The sequence below is a fragment of the Clarias gariepinus genome, chromosome 6, assembly GCF_024256425.1.
Source record: "Clarias gariepinus isolate MV-2021 ecotype Netherlands chromosome 6, CGAR_prim_01v2, whole genome shotgun sequence".
Lineage (NCBI taxonomy): Eukaryota > Metazoa > Chordata > Actinopteri > Siluriformes > Clariidae > Clarias > Clarias gariepinus.
Genome location: NC_071105.1, coordinates 7,591,590 through 7,612,578, shown reverse-complemented (window position 1 = coordinate 7,612,578; position 20,989 = coordinate 7,591,590). Strand labels below are relative to the sequence as shown.

At 36.9% G+C, this 20,989-nt stretch overlaps 1 protein-coding gene across 1 annotated transcript in view; it reads right to left on the bottom strand.

Annotated features, from left to right (window-relative positions):
* brinp3a.2 (bone morphogenetic protein/retinoic acid inducible neural-specific 3a, tandem duplicate 2) overlaps positions 1-13,163 on the bottom strand; it is a 48,842-nt gene extending 35,679 nt beyond the window's left edge. The window contains exon 1 of the mRNA XM_053498962.1: positions 12,964-13,163. Within this exon, the coding sequence (XP_053354937.1) occupies positions 12,964-13,160 (197 nt within the window). The 5' untranslated portion in view covers positions 13,161-13,163. The remainder of the gene's footprint in view (positions 1-12,963) is intronic.
* Positions 13,164-20,989: the final 7,826 nt, after the last annotated feature.

The window sequence follows — 20,989 nt, the reverse complement described above, 5'->3', positions numbered from 1 at the left end:
TATATATATATATATATATATATATATATATATATATATATATATATATATATATATATATATGCAAACAAGTTATTTAGTGAAGTTTAAATGGTCAAGATTACACTTCATTAGCTAAATTAAGCTGATTAATGATGCAAGAATGTTACCACAACACGAGCTGTAACAGAGCACTTACATCAAGCTATAAAGGTTTGCACATTAGCTTGTACTTCAAATTCAAATTCAAATTTTATGTGTCACATACACAGTCATACACAGTACGATATGCAGTGAAATGCTTAGGCAACTGCTCATGACCTAAAATAAAGACTAATATGAGAATTAAAATATAGGGTACATAAAACTAGAAAATAAGAAAATAAAATATAAAAACTAAAGTTAAAAAAATTAAATAAATAAAATAAAATAAATAAATAACTGTACAGCAAAAATACACAATATAGAAAATATTTGAAGAATGTATAATGAAATATAAAACAATAGGAGCAGCTGAACGTGCAGGTATATTTATGTAATTTTTGTATGGAATGGTAGTTGTAATGGTAATGTAATGTCCACTGTTTGTGCAATTCACATATTTAAAGTGACTAGTGCCGTGCAAAAAAATGCTTAAAAAGTGATTTATGTAAAGTGACCTGTGACCACCAGGTGTAGTTGTGCAGTGGCCACTAGTGTAAACGAATGTCCAGAATGTCCAGTGTATGTGTGTAAAGACCATATGTGTGTCAGTACTGTGTGATGGTGTGATTGAGAGAACTTATCGGGAAGATGCTCCTCCTCAGTCTCTCTGTGTTGGCCTTCAGGGAGCGGAATCGCTTTCCTGACCTCAACAGAGAGAACAGTCCATTGTTGGTATGGCTGAGGTCCTTCACAAGGACTTTTTACTTCATTAGCCTAGGTACAACTGATGGTGCTAAAGGTTAACACCAATCAGTCATGATGTTACAATACAAAAAATGGATGCCTAATATTGTGTTGGTTCCCCTTGTGCCACCTGGGCATGGCAGAACCTGTAGATGTGTGCTTTGGTGTCTGGCTAAAGGATATTGCAAGTGGAGCCCAGTGCAGGGTTGGGGGCGGGGGTGGGGTGTCTATACTGTAGATCAGACTTGTTTGTCCAGCACATCTCATGGGTTTTCTGGCTTTTTATAAAGGTCATCATTGACTTTCTTTTGGCTTTTTTGAGAGATCAGACCAGACCGGCATGTGTAATGGATGCCCATGATCTATTCATCAGTTTATATTTATATTACTGATCATCATTGATAATGTGATAATGTTATGTGGTGTTATGTTATGGCTGTTTGGTGAAGTTTGTCACATAGGCAACATACTGTACAAGATTACTATTAGGTGACACTAAATAAGTGATTCTTATATTAGGAGCAATGCTAGACTGGCAATTTGGTCTATTGGTCTCAAACATTGAGGGTATATATATATATATATATATATATATATATATATATATATATATATATATATATATATATACAGTATATGGCAGCACGATGGTGTAGTGGTTAGCACTGTATTCCTCTGGGTACTCAGATTTTCTCCCACAGTCCAAAGAGATGTGGATAAGGTTAATTTGGCCTTCCAAAATTGCCCGTAGTGTATGTTTGTGCATGTGCGTATATATTGGCACCGTGTCCAGTACCCCACCTTGTGCCCTAAGTCTCCTGGGATGGGCTTCAGGCCCCCTGCATCCCTTTAGACAGGACAAGAGGTATAAAAGATAAATGAATGAATGAATAATATATGAGCAAAAATTATCTCATTTTATTAATATATAATTTAATTGTAATAAAGAAAAGCCAAATGTGCATGATAGCCCCAGGTAAAAAGGATTGGCTCAAAGTCCAACACCATAGCAAATGAAAATTCCCCCAAGGTAGATTGGGACTGAAACCATCCACAGCTTGACTAATTACTTCAACTGCTTGTAATGGGGTAGTTGGAGTTGGAGTTAGCATTCTTAAAATAACCCTTTTAATGTGCTGTCTATGACTTTTTAAAGTCGCCAAGGGAAACTCTAGCCAGCAGGGAACCTCTGAACTCTGCTGAACTCTTTGCCTCAAAAGCTCTCATAGAAGCAAGCTGGTAATTTCCTGCACATACCCTTCCACCCATCCCATCAATCTTATACAATAAACCCTCCAGGGAATTCAACTTGCCCTCTGGATTGTGGATTTTTTTTTTCTTTTTTTTTTTGTCTGACCTTACATATTACACATTTTATGAGGCTTCGATTTTAAAAATAAATTTACTGCAGAACACAATATCGTAGCATGTAAAAATATGAGTAATATTGGTTTATATAACACATACACCCAGTGGCCAATTCATTATGTACACATTGCTATACTCGGTTGGAAACCCGTTTTCCTTCAAAACAGCTTTAATTCTTTTCAACAATGTGCTAGAGATTTTGGACCCATATTGACATGAAAGCATCTTAAGCTTTGGGAGTATCGGATCTCCCATTACACCACATCCCAACGATGCTCTACTGGATTGAGATCTAGTGATTGTGAAAGCCATTTAAAGTATGATGAACTCATCGTCATGTTAAAAAAATCAGTTTTGCTTAGTGACATGGTTATCCTTTAATCATAAAGGTGACATAGTCTGCATTAATAGAGATGGAATTTAAACACTACTCAGTTGGTTCTAAGGGGCCCAAGATGTGCCAAGAAAATATCCCCCACACCAATACACCATGACCACCAGCCTGAAGTGTTGATATACAGCAGGATAAATCCATGCTTTCATATTGATTATGGTAAATTCTGACCCTTCCACCTGAATGTAACAGTAGAAATCACCCTACCTAGATTCCTGTTCTTAGCTGGCACCCGGTGTGGTTGCCTGCAGCGATTGCTCATCTGCCTTAAGGTCTGACATGTTGTGTGATCACAGATGCTCCTCAGCACACCTTAGTTGTAACAAGATGTTATTGTTTAGTTATTGTTGTCTTTCTGTCACCCTAAACTGCTGTGCCCATTCTCCTCTGACCTCTGGCACTAACAAGGCATTTTCACTCAGAGAACTGCCACTTACGGGATATTTTCTCTTTTAGACTATTTTCTGTAAACCCAAGAGATGGTCGTTTTGGAAATTGTCAGAGCAGTCCACCTGGCACCAACAATCATGCCATGTTCAAAGTCACTTGAATCACCTTTTGTCCCTATTCTGCTGCTCTGTTTGAACATCAGCAGACTGTCTTGTCTTCTATTCTTCTCTTCTCTTCTTGTCTTCTGTCCAATAACAGCGCCTCTATTCTGAGGCGCTGTTATTGGTGATTTCTGAGGCTGGTAATTTTAAATGAACTTCTCCTCTGCAGCAGGGGTATATTTTGGACTACGGTTCGGAAGATCCCAGGTTCAAACCCCACAACCACCAAGTTGCCACTGTTGGATCCTTGAGCAAGGCCCTTAACCCTCAACTGCTCAGATGTGTAATGAGATAAAAATGTAAGTCGCTCTGGATAAGAGCATCTGCCAAATGCCTAAATGTAAATAAAACTGTTCCTGCAAGAACTATTCCCGAACAGCTGATCTTTATGTCTTAAAATAACAAATGACTATTGTTGTCATTTAATTACCCAATTCCATATGTTATTTCATTAGCTTAAAAAAAAAAAGTTAAACATTTTTTTAGAATGTAAAAAAATTAATTCAAACTTTTGACTGGTGTATCCTAACTATTAACCAACCAGCTTACTTAGCAGTACATTGGGCAAAATGTATTTGTCAACTACCATTCTCATTTGGAACTTCTAGTTTGTAATATCTGGAAAATAAAAAAATAAAAAAAAGTAAGCTTTCTGTATATTAATTATTTTCAAGCCAAAACTTTGCTTTCATGTCTCCCTTCCCTTCTCCCAAATTGCATCAGGTCCATATGCCCCAACCAGATGAACCTATCAGAGTTGTAAAATTAACCTGTCAGTTTACTGCTTCATTTCAGGTTTTCGGCCACAGCAATGCTACACTCCAAAGAATGGCTGGTTCAGAAAATTATCTTGTCCATTTCAATTTTTATAGACCTGTTGTGCAGCTGTTTTTAGAAAGAGTGACATATCCTTTATTAAACCTCTGGCAGAAATATTGTAAAAAAAAACCCTGAGAAATCAGATGTCAGCACATAAGGCTTCTCATATGGAAATTCTAGTATAATACAATATCTAAGTGCAAAGGGAATTCATAAGACTGTTTTTACTCTGCGTATTTTACTGTATATATGTTCTATTTTCTTAGGCATACAGTAGATATCCTGACTGACTAGTATGGATATTGAAAATCACTCCTGAATTCGGATTTTGGAAGGATAAAAAGCTCATGCTTATGAGAGTTCCCACATGCTGATATAGTACTGCCGTTCAATCAGAGTGTGAATGTAATCTCCCCCGTGTCTAACCCAACCTTGCTGCTAACAGTTGCCTCTCAAGAGAATCCCGATAATGCAGTATAATAAGTATTAAGAACCCACTAATCACTTGGATGCATGATAAGACTATTAATCTCACAAAGTATGCAATGAAATCCTGATGTCGAACGGCTGCCAAAGGCAAAAATAAACACAGGAAATCTTTTAATGGTGAGCCAATCAAAGGAGCTATAAAGTACAGGCCACAAATCCATAGATGTCAACCATAGTCACCGTGACCGGAGGAAGATTGAATATCCGTGCTGTGAAGAGGGACAAGATTTATGGCGTATTGCTTTTTTAAATTTAAATAATTTAAGTGCACATGCTCTAACAATTTTTCACCATAAAGAAGTCAACAAGTCCATCTCCACTTAGTGGAATCTGCATGTTACTCCAAGGTGCAAATATGAAAGATAAATAGATGTGAAAAACATTCTGGCAAAAGACATTATAAATAAGAAAAAAGTGTTAAAATGACTCATTTTGTCAGACAGGACAAACTCATAAACATGAGTAAGCTACCCAGGGATCTGTGATACATTTGTAATAAACTTTTAAAAGTTATTAAAAGTTATTATATTTAAAATTAAACAAATAGACAAAAACAGATGAATGCTTCCTTTGCCTGCTTATTTTTGGTTCTATTTCCAGGAGAGTTCATGTGATTTATAATAATAATTATTATAATTCACTAATCACCCACTAAGTAGGCATTATTATTATTATTATTATTATTATTATTATTATTAGTTGTTAGACAACTTAAACTTAAAGTTAAAGCTTCATAAAAAAAGACACTATTTTAAAGAAGGTCATATATGTAGGTGAAATTGTCTGGAAGTTGAGTCATGTCTCCTGGCCTTCTTTTTGTTAATTTAATTACTCGTCTGAGGAATTACCTCAGCCTAAGAACGGTTGGTGAGGGATCCCAAATTGGCCTCAATGGGCCATTTTTCTTCTGACCTAAATTGGTTCACTGATGGTCAACAAAGTGAGAATGATGAGGAGTCGTTTGGATGTGATGGTCACACATCTTGTACTCCCTTGCGACCTCAGGGCTGCACCGACTTATTGGTTCTTGTATGTGGACAACACCTGAGTTAAAATAAAGGTCTAGGGGGAGCAGTCCTTCACCACAAGGCCACATAAAAGCATCTGATACTAACATCAAGCTCACCAGGAAAGATTCCAAGTACAACAGGCTGGCGTTCCTTGACTGCACAGTTGTCATAGTGTCCAGTGGTAATCTGGAAATAGAATTCTACAAAAAAACCCACACACAGACTAGTACCTGCTGATTGATTTTCCAACATTCACTGCAGCAAAAGTAAAACAAAACCCAAAATAAAAAGAAAAGGGGGGGGCATCTGACAACATCTCTTAGGGCACTGGTGGCTCAGTGGTAGGTGTTTCGCCTGCCATGCAGAAGGCCCGGGTTCGATTCCCAGCCAGTGCCCAAACCCCAGCCACTGGATGCAGTGCGGTTCCCAAGCTTGGATAAAATGGGAGGGTTGCGTCAGGAAGGGCATCCGGCATAATATCTGTGCCAAGTTGTAGTGCGGAATGGGTATTCCGCTGTGGCGACCCCTTGCCGGAAGCAGCCGAAAGACCAACAACAACATCTCTTAAGGCTTGAAACACACTATCACTCCTTACATGGTGGGGGTATCCTGAAAACTCAAGAGGATCTTAAAAAAAACATTACATACCTGTTTATTTTAAACCTACCAACATCCTAAGAGAGACTGATCTTTTCAAAAGCTCACACACCAAAACATAAGAAGAAAATGATATCCAGTGCAATGAGGACTGTTCAGGGCTTTATATTTGAGAAACCGAAAAGCCTTTGCCCAAGCAAATTACTTAGCATAGGAGGACCAACACTGTCAGTTAAATGTGACCCAATTCCGATTTTTTGCTCATGTGAGACATATATTGAATATGTTCTATGTCCATGTAAACAGGAAAAAAATGCATGCATTTCGATATTTCGAGATCGGTTTCAGGCCTCCTTCATATGTGAATATAAATCAGATATGTGCTAATGTGATTGTCGTGTAAACAGACAGATCGTTTTTTCGGAGGCATTGCGTTCTGTACAGTACGTCATTAAAACTGCGACTTCTTCACGGTTTAATGACGTAATGTTATTCTCTGGTGGAAGCGCGTGTTACATTGCAGGTAACATGGAAAAGGAAAAGCCCCCCGCCTTGTGTTAATGTTTATTTAGGCTAAATAACATTAAGAAATCAGTATTTGGTGAATGAAGCATATGCACAGGCTGCAATTATGGCGTTTTTTCCTCCTCCTCCGTTCCAAAACAATGGTGACGTTTCGCGAACTTTGCATATATCGCAGAGCTAGCGTCAAGCATATTTCGTCTTTGTCTATCTTGGCAAGTGTGTAGTGCAAGAACCTCCCTTTAAGTATGCGCAATGTTTCAGGTGGTATGGCAAGTGTAGACACTTGAATTGGATATAAGTCATGGTTGAAAGAACGTGTAAACAGACAGTCAAAAAAATCTGATATAGGCAACAAATCAGAATTGGGCATCAAGACCTGCAGTGTAAATGAGGCTTAAGATACTGTACACATTTTAGACAGAAAGAAGCCATCAAGGAAAAAAAAAGTGTAAACCTCTTTCTTCAACAGAGGTGGAAACCTCAAACCCATTCGCCATGCTGCCCTTTCAACCATCCTCAGGAGGATTAGGAGCAGTCAGCAAATCCAGAAAGGAGGCCAAACCTAAAGACCCCGTTTCATAGTCACAAGGGAGCATGACATGTAAGCATTGCATCTTACCAAGTGCTATTTTTTATAGCTTATATAAAAAAAAGAGGAAACCCCATATTCAGTTAAACCAAATTTGTTGTGATGATTTGCATAACATCCCATTTCACAGAATGAATCGTGGATGTTGAGCAACACATACCTGTACTTTTATTTATTTATTTATTTATTTATTTATTTATTTATTTATGCTTAAGTGACTGCAATGGCAGTGACATGATTTAAATGCATCAAGATTTTCCAAACATCCACTAAAAGCATTTAATTCATTCACAGCCGTTACTAATCTAAGTCACTATTTTGGTAGTTTGATTACATGACAGGACAAAGTGATACAACTGGCTGGTCACACTCTCGTTATATATATAGTGGTCTAAAAATGTGACTTGTTCCTCTTGACCCAAACCTAATGTTTTCCCTGCATTGTAAAATAAACTGGCCTAGTTTTCTACTTTTCATTGATAAAACTAATTGCAACATTTTTTTTTATATAATTTAATGAAAAAAGTGAAACCTATATATTCCAAATTCATTAAGAAGAAATATTTTAAGGCTTTATTTTATTTGAATGGAAATGATTACTGCTTATAGCTCATGAAAAATCTAAACCCCTGTATCTCAAAATATTAAAATATTTTTCAATTTTAAATTTAAGTAGTAAATTATTAGTACAAAATACATTCTTTGTATCTCTCTGTCAGTACACACATGTCGAAGACTGATGACTTGGTTGTTGTCCAAAAGACAATCATTAACATTTTCCACGAGGAGGATAATCCACAAACTTTCCAAAGAGCTATTTTCAAGCATATTCGTGTTAATTTGCCTGTGATTTAAAAAGATGTAAAAACAACAGGGGGGACGGCAGCCCTAAGAAGAATGTCAATCAATGCCTTGAATGGGCTTTGATTGACAATGTGTGAAAGTTTCAGAAAAAGTGGAGAGAGGTTGAAGTCAGTCATTCAAGAACCATCACACATGGACCTCTTCAGGTAATTGGCTACAACTGTTTCATTCATAATATCAAACCACTCCTAACCAAAGACAGCATCAGAACCATCTTACCAAGTTCTGAAACGTTGCTCAGTGGTTTAAAGTTCTCTCAAATTTCCAGAGCCTAGCAGAAGAGTGGAAAGGCACAGAATCCAAGTTGCTTAAAGTTTTCACAGTCTGTAATGATTTGAGCTGCACTTGATGCTTTTTTAGAGCATGTCATGCTTCCACACTTCTGCTGATGAGGTAAATCAAGATGTTGATTTAATTTTCCACCAAGACATTATTTCGGGCCATACTCAACAAGTGAGGGGCAAATGGACAGCTTTACGGACAACACGATCTTGATCATCCATTTGCATTGGTGGGTTCCGGTCCCCTTGTGACACTTGGATGTGCATTGGGCTAGGAGCAGGGCCCAACTGTTGCAACCCAGTGATGGCAAGGCTTTAAATTCCCGAATCTCCAATCAGCAACCCAGACCCTCTGCCTGCCTGAGTCACCACTTACTGCTTTGCTGAGCCTGATGTTACTGTGTTTGATTGGCCAGCCAACTGACCTGACCTGAACTTCGTAGTAAATCTATGGGGTATTGTCAAGAGGAATGTGAGAAACACCTAACTCAACAATATCGATGAGCTAAAGATTGCTATCAAAGTAACCAGACTTTCAATCACTCTTCTGCTATGCCACAGGTTGATTGCCTCCATGCAATGTTACACAGATTATTTTAATTTGAATTATTTATGCTAAAGGAGCCCAGAGATTTGAGTGCATAAACATATTTTTCAGAAGTTGGGCATTTCTGTATTGTTAATACTTTTTTTTAGAAAATATTCTAATATTCTAAAATACAGGAATTTTGATTAGACGACAAAAGGCTCGCGCTATTTTACTTGATGTATACTGAATCTAGAATATATGAGAATTTTACTTTTTTTGAATTAGCTTTTTAAATTCACTTTTCCACAATATTTTAATTATGTAAGATAAACTGTACAGTACATTTGTTGACTCACAATCTCCTGCAACATGTTGAAATTTGCGCATATATTATAGGTTTTTACCCCAATAATGTCACATACCACATCTGTGTAATTACCATCCTTGAAGGGCTTGTTGGTTGTTTGATGTTTCTTTTCTGCTTCAGCATGGTCCTTTGTTGCCCTGGTTTTTAGATTCTTTTATCCAATTTTCTTTGCCTTGTGGTCTGCTACTGGCCAGACCCCATTGCATTAATGTTTTGGGAGATTTCATCTTTTTTTACTCACTTCGCCACCCTTAGTAGAATCTAAATGTCCCACTATTGAGGGATAATGGCACTTAATACCCTCCAGCTGTGTGTGAGTTTTGCACAGTGTAATAAGGTCATTTTGTGTCAATGGTTCAACCTTTTTTAAGAAACGTAAAGTTTATAGCCCTTTGGCATGATTGATTTAATTGAACATAAACCAATTACACAGCCATCCTATTCAGTCTTTTTTCAAAAGACTTACAGAGAGAAACTAAGATGACAGGTATTTTCCATTGCCCCCAGCAGTTTGTTAAAAGAGGATACTGTCAAAGAGTATATGTTGAGTATTCAAAACCAGTGGAGCAGCACACCACCAAAGAACTGTGTGTACAGTTTGACTTTTGGAATGCAGATATAAAGTTTACTGAAGACACTCTCAGGCCAAAACCTTAACTCTGAGACTGAAGGAGTCACTCTCTGTCTGTGGAAGAATGGTGCCTCATTGCCATGCTCTCTGGGGGTAGACAATTCAACTTTGAGTGATATTATAAAAGCTACATCCATAAAATTATCCAGCCTCATCAATCAACTTGTTTATGAGAGTCAACTTGTTATTTTCAAAGAATGTCCAGACTGCTTAAAACTATTATTATTATTATTATTATATATTTTTTTTACTTTTGGGAAACATGGCCAGTGATACTGAGATTATACTATACACAAATCTGCATATACTGTACAAGCACATTATGAGAGGGTGTCAAAGAATATCAATCAACATGGAAGGCACATCAACAACATCCAGCTTGTGCGTGATGCTGACTTCATCATTATAAGCTGCATGGTGAAGTGGCCGGGGTCTGTCCATGATGTGCGTATTCTGCGGAAAACAACAACAACAACAAAAAACTAAAGTACCCTTTTGGGTTTTGCAATGAAATATAAAGGAGCAAAGTGTGACAATGTTACCAAGAGAACTAAAATCTGTGTATAACACTACTGATTATAAAGACCATGATCATGAAGATTCTCAGGAAAGCAAGACCAAAACTGACCTCTGCTGCAGAGCAGAAGTTCATTTAGAGTTACCAGGATTAAAAACCACCAATTAACAAACAGCACCTTAGATTAGAACCATCTAAATGGTCTTGTCCTCCTGGGATGGTCTTCATGAGGGCCAGTTTCATCATGGTGTTTGCTGGATTTTGCAAATGCACTTAACAATACTGTTTTTGCAAGAACTACTCCAGAAAGACTGACCTCCGTGTCTTAAAATAACAACTAACTATTGTTGTTGTTGTTGTTATATAATTACCCAATTCCATATGTGTTATTTTATAGTTCATACTGTATGTGTGTGTGTGTGTGTGTGTGTGTGTGTGTGTATGAGTAAGTTAAAAAGTAGGCACTTTGATTTTTTTTGTCTAGCTGTTGTAAACTTTAATCTTTACACTGAAATTGTTGATTTTTTTTATACGTTTTCTACTCCCTAACATCTTTTCAGAACTCAGGAAGGAATAATAATGCTAAATAGGCAAAAAATCAGAGATATATTAAGTTTACCCTTCTTGGCTGCTTCACTGTTGTACGGTCCTTTCCAATTGTCTTGAATGCTTTCCACGCCTGTAGCCAAGAGGATTATTCTGCAGTGAGGGACGTCCACAATTTCTCTTGCTAGGTTAACTTTTTTTTTTTTCACCTTTACCTATGATTTTCTAAATGCTGGGGTTGTAAAAGTTGTGTATACAGAGAATTTAAAAAGCCTCTTAATTTTGCAGACATTCCTTGTTGTACATGTTTATTTTTTTACCTTATTACTCACTCTGACTTTTTTGGTTGATCTTTGTCTATTCCTTTATTGTTTCTCTTCTTAGGTATTCTTTATGGGGAGAACATGCAAACTCCACATAAACAGACCCAAGGCAGGAATCAAAGCCTTGCCTCTATGAACTCTCTTGAACCACTATGCTACAGCACCACCTTTGTATGTAATTTTATTTTTTTAAATGCATACAATTTGGGGTGGGATAAGGAGGGACAGCAAAAACCTTAATCTAGAATGTCAAATAAGGGCAGCCACTGGTCATAGATCAAAACACAATTCATATTCAGACTCCAAGTGGGCTTCCACAGTGCCACAAGAAAAGAAAAACTGATACAAATGCCAAAACTGTCAGCAGTATATGTACATTTAGTCTCTGGAAGCTACATAACCTGAATTTATAACTGGTCTCAACGAGAAATGTTTTTAAATCCTCACTTCTACAGTTATTATTTGTTTTGTAATAATATGTATGGTGTAGTTGGTTCCATTTTTTCAAAGTATGACAAATTGGAAGCAAAAAATTAAGTGCATCACGTAGTGACTTATATTCATATTTTCCTTGTTCCATGACCTTCATAGCTGACTGACCAGCCATATGAAGTTAAAAAAAGAAAAAAGAACAAGACAAAAAACTCTAGATAGATAGATAGATAGATAGATAGATAGATAGATAGATAGATAGATAGATAGATAGATTTGTTTACATGCTGTGCAAGTCAAGTCATTGTACTGCAGTCTCTGAATTTGCAAATGGAATTATCAATATAGTATATGCAAGCACAGATGAATGTATGATAAATGTCACATTATATACAGCATCACTTAATAAATGTCACATTATTTGCTTTTAGCATATTTTCCAGACTCGACATGTCTGATTTAATGGAGGAGCATTGTTAGTATACCCATTAATCCCCACAAAGCAAATACTAAATGCCTTAGCATTTCCTTCCACATTTAAATAGCAGCTATTCTGGCCTGACACTTTTAAAGTGTCAATGAAGTAGGCCTGTTACACACCCCACTTACACTCAAGGCAAAACGAGTTCAACCTGAAAGTTAATTCACAGTGCCAAGCACATTACACTCTCAAATTAAGCCTGAGGAATAAACATTGATATAAATAGGAAAAAAAAAAAGTTCAATTGGATCATGTCTTGATCACATCTGGCTTAGATAAACATCACCTCTCAGGGGTCTTGGCAATTATATGTGAGAACAGCTGTTAAACATGCAGCATTTCCAATGCCAAAATGAATATATGTAATAATGTTGTAGGTGTAGACCTTGGCTCCTTTTACTCTCTTTCTTCTCTTTTCCTCTTTTGCGAGTTTATGTTAAAAATTTACTTTTGGTTAAAATTCAAGTACAGAAGAAACATAAGCCCTATTTGGCTCGGATTAGTTTAACAGGTGGACATGATAATATCTTCTTTTGCACATTTCTTCAGTGATAAAAACCTCAAATCAGGACAGAAATTAAATGACCACAGAAGGAACACATTTCTAGCAAGCTGTGTTTTCTGAAAACTTTGTATATATGTGATAAATTAATAAATTAACATGTTGGCCAATTGCTGTGATACAGAATGACTTATGCAGTTTAGGATGCACTGATTCATTTCTGGTTGCCATTGTGGGCTATTTTAAAAACATTTAGTTACCTTGATGTGTGCTTTGCTTACCTGTATATCTTGTAGCGGGTAGAAAAGCCCTGTCGGTTTCTCTCCACAAAGTCTGTGTACTCCTGGGAGTGATGGAAGGGGCCCTTGTCGGAGAGGAGCCAGTCCAGGGGTCCAGCAGGGCCTTCCTCAGTTAAACTGGCACATGAAGCCAGCCAGCAATGAAAGCTGAGAGATAGCAACAACTCCCATAAAGCCATGAGAGATGATTCACTGGCTCCACCATTCAACACTGGATGTCAACATGATCTCCCATTTCTTATGCAGAAAGGACAGACTTAACACCTGCACTTAAACACAAACACACACATGCACAGACATGGGCAATTAGACAAAGGTCCTCCTGTGTTCTTCAGGGATTGAAAATCACTTAAAAACCACAAAGAGATCTTAAAATTATAGAGTGACGAAAGACATGCCTGCTAATTGTCTAAAAATGAAAAGAATAAGGATGCACTTCAAATGCTTTCTATGAGATAGCGAGTGTCTGCTTCTTCCTCAGGGAAAAATTGATGCCTGACTAACAACAAAAATATGAAGTAGAGACATCCTCTCAGAGTGTACCTGTAGTGCTCTTGGGATTACATCATATTCAAATTTTGTCTGCTAATATGACAGTTTGCATTAAACTATGAAAAATGAGCCTGTCCATAAAAAGTTATAATCCAAAGCTTCAAATATTGATGCTATAAATCAGCACAACACCATCATCCATTCTGTATCTATTTTCCGAATTATTTCGCTCCTGGCATTATGTCCATATTTTTTCGCTGCTGTCAGTCTTTTTTTCTAAAGCCACGACTGGAGCAGATGTTTGAACAAAGACCTTATTATTGCATAATGACAACAGTGTCTGGCATGTGACCAGGTGTGGGCACAGCTTTCATAATTCTTGCATTAAATGTGGTATATGAGAAAAAGCAAAAACATAGTTTAGTTACTTTTTCAAAAATGTAATCCGTTATTTAGACCATTTATGTAATCCGTGAGCCAGACAGCAGTCATTCCCAATTCCAAATCCTAATCCCCCCCCCCCCAACCCATTATTCCTGCTGTTATACCCTATCCCATCTATGCCGTTTGATGAAAACCTAATCACAGCATCAAACCTACTGTACTTACGGCGGAGATAGGGGTATTAGTAGTTACAGATTAGGGCCAAACTTCACTGAGTGATGATGGTAGAATAATTATAAAGGTCTTGACTAAAACACCATGCATGAGGAATCACAAAGAAGTTTTCATTTTCTGCAATGGAAAAGTGCACTAACTAGTGACTTTTATCAGAAATTAACGCTGTAATGTAACTGATTTTTTTTAAAGACAGTAATTTTATGTAATTAGTTCCTTTAAAAGGTAACGTTCCCCAGCTGTAAATATACTGTATATGTTAGCATATTGTATAACCTGACACCTTAAAAGTGTAACTGTTGAGAGTATACACAGGAAAACTAATTATTATTATTATTATCATTATTATTAGTAGTAGTAGTTGTAGTAATAGTAGTATAGATTTTTTGCTGTCATGGTATTTTTCTGCAATGTTCCACAGAATGGTGGTGTCCTTAATATTGACCACTATGATGTTCATACCATTTCTTAACCTAGTGTTTAACAAGCTCTCTGGAGATTAATCAATAACCGTGGTCAGCAAAAGTAAGAATATGACTTATTATCTCCTCAGACTAATTCCATATTCTGCATTTGCTGTCAAATTGTTCTTTGAAGTGGTTTTGCTGGTGGTACCTGGTATTAAGTGTCTGGCCCTGTGCTGCTCTAATCAGGCTTTCAGTCACTCCCTTCAACCCAGAGCTGCTCAGCCATGCCACACGTGCACTTCTATCACTGAACAGTCTGATGAGGCTCTGGTAGAACTGGCGATGCAGTGGCTTGTTTTTTAAGTATTCGAATCTTCTTGGCTTCAGTATTGATCTTGGTTCTTTGCTTCACTGAAGACAGGTCTACAGGCTATGCTGACAAATTCTTGCTTTTTATTTCTTTTGCCACAGTTACAAGGGAGTATTCTTATTCCTATTTGTTGTAATATCATTATGCTGTAAATCGTAATACTTTTTAGACCCCAATTAAAATTTTTAGATAATAACCACATAAAATGCTCAGTAGCAATGATTAGGGCAAAATAAATATTCACGTTGTTAATCTGGGGACTGAAGCCTTCCAGATCACCATTAAGAATTTGCATGTTGCATATCTTTGTTTTTGTTTTTTTTTTTTGCTTTTTTTATCCTTGTTTTTTTGTATATAGTGTGCAGGTTAATGCATACTGTACATCAACTAGAGAAAAAAAACATTATAATGCAGAACAGATTGCATTTACATTAAACCTTAAAAAAATTGGCAATAAATATGAACAATAAAACTAACAACAACTAAAATGCAGGATTGTTGCCTTTTATCACAATATTATTATTATTATTATTATTATTATTATTATTATTATTATTATTTCTTCTTCTTATTATTATTATTATTGTGTGTGTGTGTGTGTGTGTGTGTGTGTGTGTAGATGTACAATTTAGAAGTGTACCAAAATCTTCCTTATTAACAAAAGTACATAAAAACACAAACCGTTCTTTCTAAGTATTTTGATGCACCAAGCTGTGCAAGAATAGTAACAGCAAGTAATCCAAACAATGGTTCTTTTAAACAAGTGATATTTAAAGGATACATTTAAACATTATTTGCATTGTTACTTTTTTTTACAGCTTGGTGAATCGTTCTTTTATGATAAAGTTTATGGGGTACATGAAATGCATGAGCTCCTCACCAGTTTATAAAATGACTTTAAATCAACACGGCTGCACACAACTTTCAAAATTAAACAAAGTTAAACTTCTTACTATTAAATGAGTTATATTGTATTTACAAATATTAGCTTTAGATCAATCAACATACTGACAAATTTGTAATATACACATATATTATTTTGCAGCCAATACAACATCAATTTCCAGTCAAGTAGGCTTTTATTGTCATTCCAACCATATACAGTTCAGTACACAGAAACGAAACAACGTTTCTCCAGGAACAAGTTGCTACATACTGTACATGCAACAACAGAAATTAAGAACACAACTACCGGAGCCAGCTAGCTTACTAAGAGACCTAATTAGCTGACTACCTCAGATATGACAGATTATTCAGATATTGAACATTTGTCAATTTGTCTTAGGAATGACAGATTCAAGTCCTGCACAGTGGCCAGAGGGATTTTAAGCCGTTTGCAGAATAGTGGCCAGGTCACTATGTGATGCTAATAGAGAAAAATGTTTCCCGATTCCTTCCTCCAAAACACCCCAAAATGGCTCAATAATAATTAGATCTGATGAATGTGCAGGCCATGGGAGATGTTCAACTTCAGTTTCATGTTCATCAAACCACTCTGTCACCAGTCTTGCTGTGTGTATTGGCGCATTATCATCCTGATACACGGCACCGCCTTCAGGATAGAATGTTTGAAGCATTGGGTGCACATGGTCTCCCAGAATGGTTCGGGAGTCCATGGCAGTGACGCACCCATCTAGCACAAGTATTGGACCTAGGGAATGGCATGAAATCGCAGCCCAAACCAACACTGATCCAGCCCCATGCTTCACTCTAAACATGTGCAGTAACAGTCTGGATGGTATATACTGGGTGCTTCTTTGGGGCATAACTCTCCCGGATATGGGAAAGACAGTGGAGATGGACTCATCAGAAGATAATACATGTTTCACATTGTCCACAGCCCAAGATTTTCGCTGCTGGTACCAATGAAACCGACGTTTGGCATTGGCATAAGTGACAAAAAGGTTTGGCTATAGCAGCCTGGCCATATACATTGACCTTGTGGAGCTCCCGACGAACAGTTTCAGTGGAAACAGGAGAGTTGAGGTGCACATTTAATTATGCAGTGAGTTAGGCAGCTGTGGTTTTATGTTTTTTTTTTTGGATGCAATCCGGGTTAGAACCCTGACATCCCTTTCAGACAGCTTCCTCTTGCTTCCACAGTTACTAGTGTTGGATGTGGTTTTCGTCCTTCTTGGTGTTATGCTGACATTACCGAGGATACCATGGCTCTTGATACATCACAGTGGCGCGCACCAACAATTTGTCCTCTTTTGAATCCTGATATTTCACCCATAATGTTGTGTGCATTGCAATATTTTAGGCAAAACTGTGCTATTACTCTGATAATTAAACCTTCACACTTTGCTCTTACTGGTGAAATGTGCAGATTGATCACCAGGCTGGTCAAATTTAGCCATTATATCTCCAACACTAAATCTTAATTAAAACATTTAAAGAGTCATTTCTAAACATGAATTCAAGTTAAACAAATTAATTAAAAGGATCACCCAGTGTTAGTTGAAGTTAGACTGTATTCAGTAAGAATACAAAACATATTTTAAAGTATGCATGATTAATGGGAAAAGTGTTTGTAGAAATAGTTTAAAGGTTAAAGCTAAAAATAATCTGATTAGCTTAAATGTAATTATTGATATTTTTTATTTTGAAGTCCATGTACAGTACATGTCTGTATGTCTTTGGTACGGCAGAGCTCTCTGTTTAACTTATTAATACAAAGAAATTCCATTTTGTAAGGTTGGGTATCTTACGCCTTGTTTACACTAAGTACTTCTTTCATCAACAGCCAAATACACTGTTTAGTAATCAGAGAGAGAATCACAGACGAGAAATCTAAGTTTTGTCTTAAAAATGACTCCATCATGGTAGAATTCATTCATACTACTTCATTGCTGTTATCTCAGCAGTAAAATTATGAACTAATTCCAGTAAAAACATTCAGTTTACTGAATGTTACACTGTCAAAACCAATCTGGTACATAACTCCTTATAACTTCTCAACATTTTGATGTAATTCATAAATACCGTAGTCCTGCCAAAGTTTTATTAAATTGAACTATTAACACTTGATTTCATTAACACTTGACTATAGTTTGGTAATAATACACATCAGTCAAGACACGCTCCAAAAGCTGCATTTGTTTTGATTGCCTTTAAATTTTATAGCACAATGTAATGAATAAATAAGCAGATGCAGAACAAGCTGACAGAAATAAGATACTCCAATATGGACCACAATACTGCATCTGTGATTACGGCACATTTAAAAGCTGGCCTTTTTACAGCATGACATCTAATTCTTCAGTGCTGACATTTGTGCTCTTCCACGCATAATGATAAAGCATGTGCAGTGGAACTAAACAGCAACTCAGTAAGCATCCCAGAATGCAGCACCCTTCAACTCTCTGGAGAGCCGTAGGAAGAGGGGCTTCAAACAGCCACTTGTTCTTCTCGATCTTGCCCCTGTTTCTTGTCTTTCTGCAATTTTGGCAAATCGCAATTTAGGTGTTTCTCTCAAGAGGTCAACACCATCCTTCCAGGCACTGCTGTTCTATTTGAGAAAAACTGCATTATTATTATTAATATTACTATTATTTTTATTCCTTTTCTATACTCCTCATCCTGTATAGGGAAGCTTGCAGTCTATTTTACAGGACCCTGGACAGGGTGTCAATCCTTTGCAGGACACACAAGGCTTTAGTGCTAACCACTACTCCACTATGCCCTCTAATATTCTTATTTATTTATTTATTTATTTATAATGATAGGTACATTTTCTACCTTGGTACTTTTCTGGAGAAATTCTGATATATATTATGATCCTATTTTAGGGAAAGTGTATACGTGCAACATGTAATACATATCTGTTTAATGTGTATGAAGTTTTAAATAAAAAATATATATTTTAAATGATATTTAGGAAGTGTGTAGGAAGTGAACACAGCCATTTGACATTAATCATTCTAATTACAAGTGACGGACCGCACTCTCTGTGCCTCTTATTTGTGTGATTTCTATCTTGATTAAATGATAGGATGCCCAAATTAAAATTAGGGGTTTGTTGTTGGATGTTTCCTCAGGCCAGGAACAAACTTGCTTTCAGAAATTAAAGTGTATTGATTTCCCCAACACAGCAAAACTCTTCAAGTGCTTAGGAGATTTTTGAATACCCACTAGTAGCCTAATATCTGTAGATTACATTTTATGAAATATTATACGCTGCTTGGCTAAAAAAACTCTAAAAAAGATTTGATTCAATCACCTTTAGCTTTAATTACAGCACACAATGTAGTGATTAGTTCATGCGTGAAAATGATTCCCCGTGCTCCCGGAACCGCTTTTCACAACTGAGTCCTGAAATAGGCCTGTACCATTAGTGAAGAAACACTGATCACTCTGAGAACCCACTGATGTTATAATCTGGTCATTCAGGACCTTTCAATCAGAACATGGTCATTCTAGACCTGAGCAACTAAAGCAACCCCGGATCATAACACTGCCTCCAGAGGCTTGTACAGTGGACACTATGCATGATGGGTGCATCGCTTCATACGCCTACCTTCAAACCCTGACACGCCCATCACTCTAGGATAGGCTCAATCTGGACTCAACAGACCACATAACATTTTTTCCATTGATTCAAAGTCAAATCTTTATTCTCCCTAGCAAATTAAAGCCTTTTTATCAGTCTAACTACAAGTGGTTTTCTCATGGCCACACCAGCTGTTTAGCTCAATCCCATGAGTTCTAATGGCATTGTGTGTGTGTGTGTGTGTGTGTGTGTGTGTGTGTATGGAAATACTCTTACTTTCTTTTTTTTCTACTGTTTTTCTACCATGCAACCCCACAAAATCTTTGTGATCATGATTTTTCATTTCAACATTTCACAACATTTCTTCCACAAAGTTACCAGTTTAACACCGTCCTTCCAGGCTTTGATAACGTGTTGAAGGTTTCTTATCCCAGTTCAAGCCATTTCAAATCTCCTTTGTTGTTTTCTTTGCTTGATTCAGGCCGATAATTCGACCCTTCTGAAATGGTGACCCTTTCCTTTTAGCAATGCACCATGCTGAAAACATTTTACACAGTTTGACTTGTTCCAGCTTCACCTTCCACAGTACAGTGCAAGTTACAGTCTATTACAACAGCAAATATTTCCTACTGTATATACGATATACTGTATATCAGGGGCATTAAAGTCAAACCACAACTTTTCATTATGCAGAATAACACAGCATATTTATGAGCATAAAAACTCCCTTTATTTCTCTACACTGGCATCCCAGGAACTCCTTTAGTAGCCCAAAATTTGGAAATAGCTTGGATCAGGTGTTCCAATTGCAGGATGTTCAAAGGAGGGAATGTTCAAAAGAGTCTCCTCACTGTACTGTACTTGAAATCTTCGGTAAATATCACTCGCCGGGATGACTTGAATGCCCGTCTTACTGTACAGTATATATACATACATAAGAATATAAACTGTACATACACAGTGGTGGACAGAAATCAACCTAAATGTTAATTCAGTAATGTATTTAAGACCTTCTTTTTACATATTTACACTGTACTTTATTTACAGTTTCCGTTTTGGGGGTGTTATTACCTCTTCACTTCAATGCAAAGTAAAATATGGCACTTTCTACTTTACAACATTGTGTGACATCTCTCATTCCTTATTACTTATGGGTGAAACACAAATTGTGCAAATTGTAGCACAGCAAGCACATCAATCAGGGTACAGTGCACATTTTATTTTGCCTCATTGACTTTGACCTGTTGGTTAAACCTATTAGATGCCTCTACATATTGAACATGGAAAGTTAATATTGCAAAATCAGTGCAACAGAGTACTGTAGATCGTACAAAGTACTGTAGATCGCCACTCCTACACTCACCGCCTTATTTTAAAGGCCCCCCCCTCCCATGTTGCATAACAGAACAGAGAGTTGTTCATTTTCAAATGTTTTCTCTGCATAGGTAATCGAACAAAAACATGGAGCTAAGCCCATTTTTGTGCCAGTGGTCATTTTTTTTTAAATGGGACAACTAATGGTGGCTTTCAGTAGTGAAATCAATAGTTGTGTATGTGTTTTAAATGAATCTGTCACTTCAGCAGCAGCAAGGGAAATCATTCCTACTTTGGCTAGCTTTGCATGCAGTG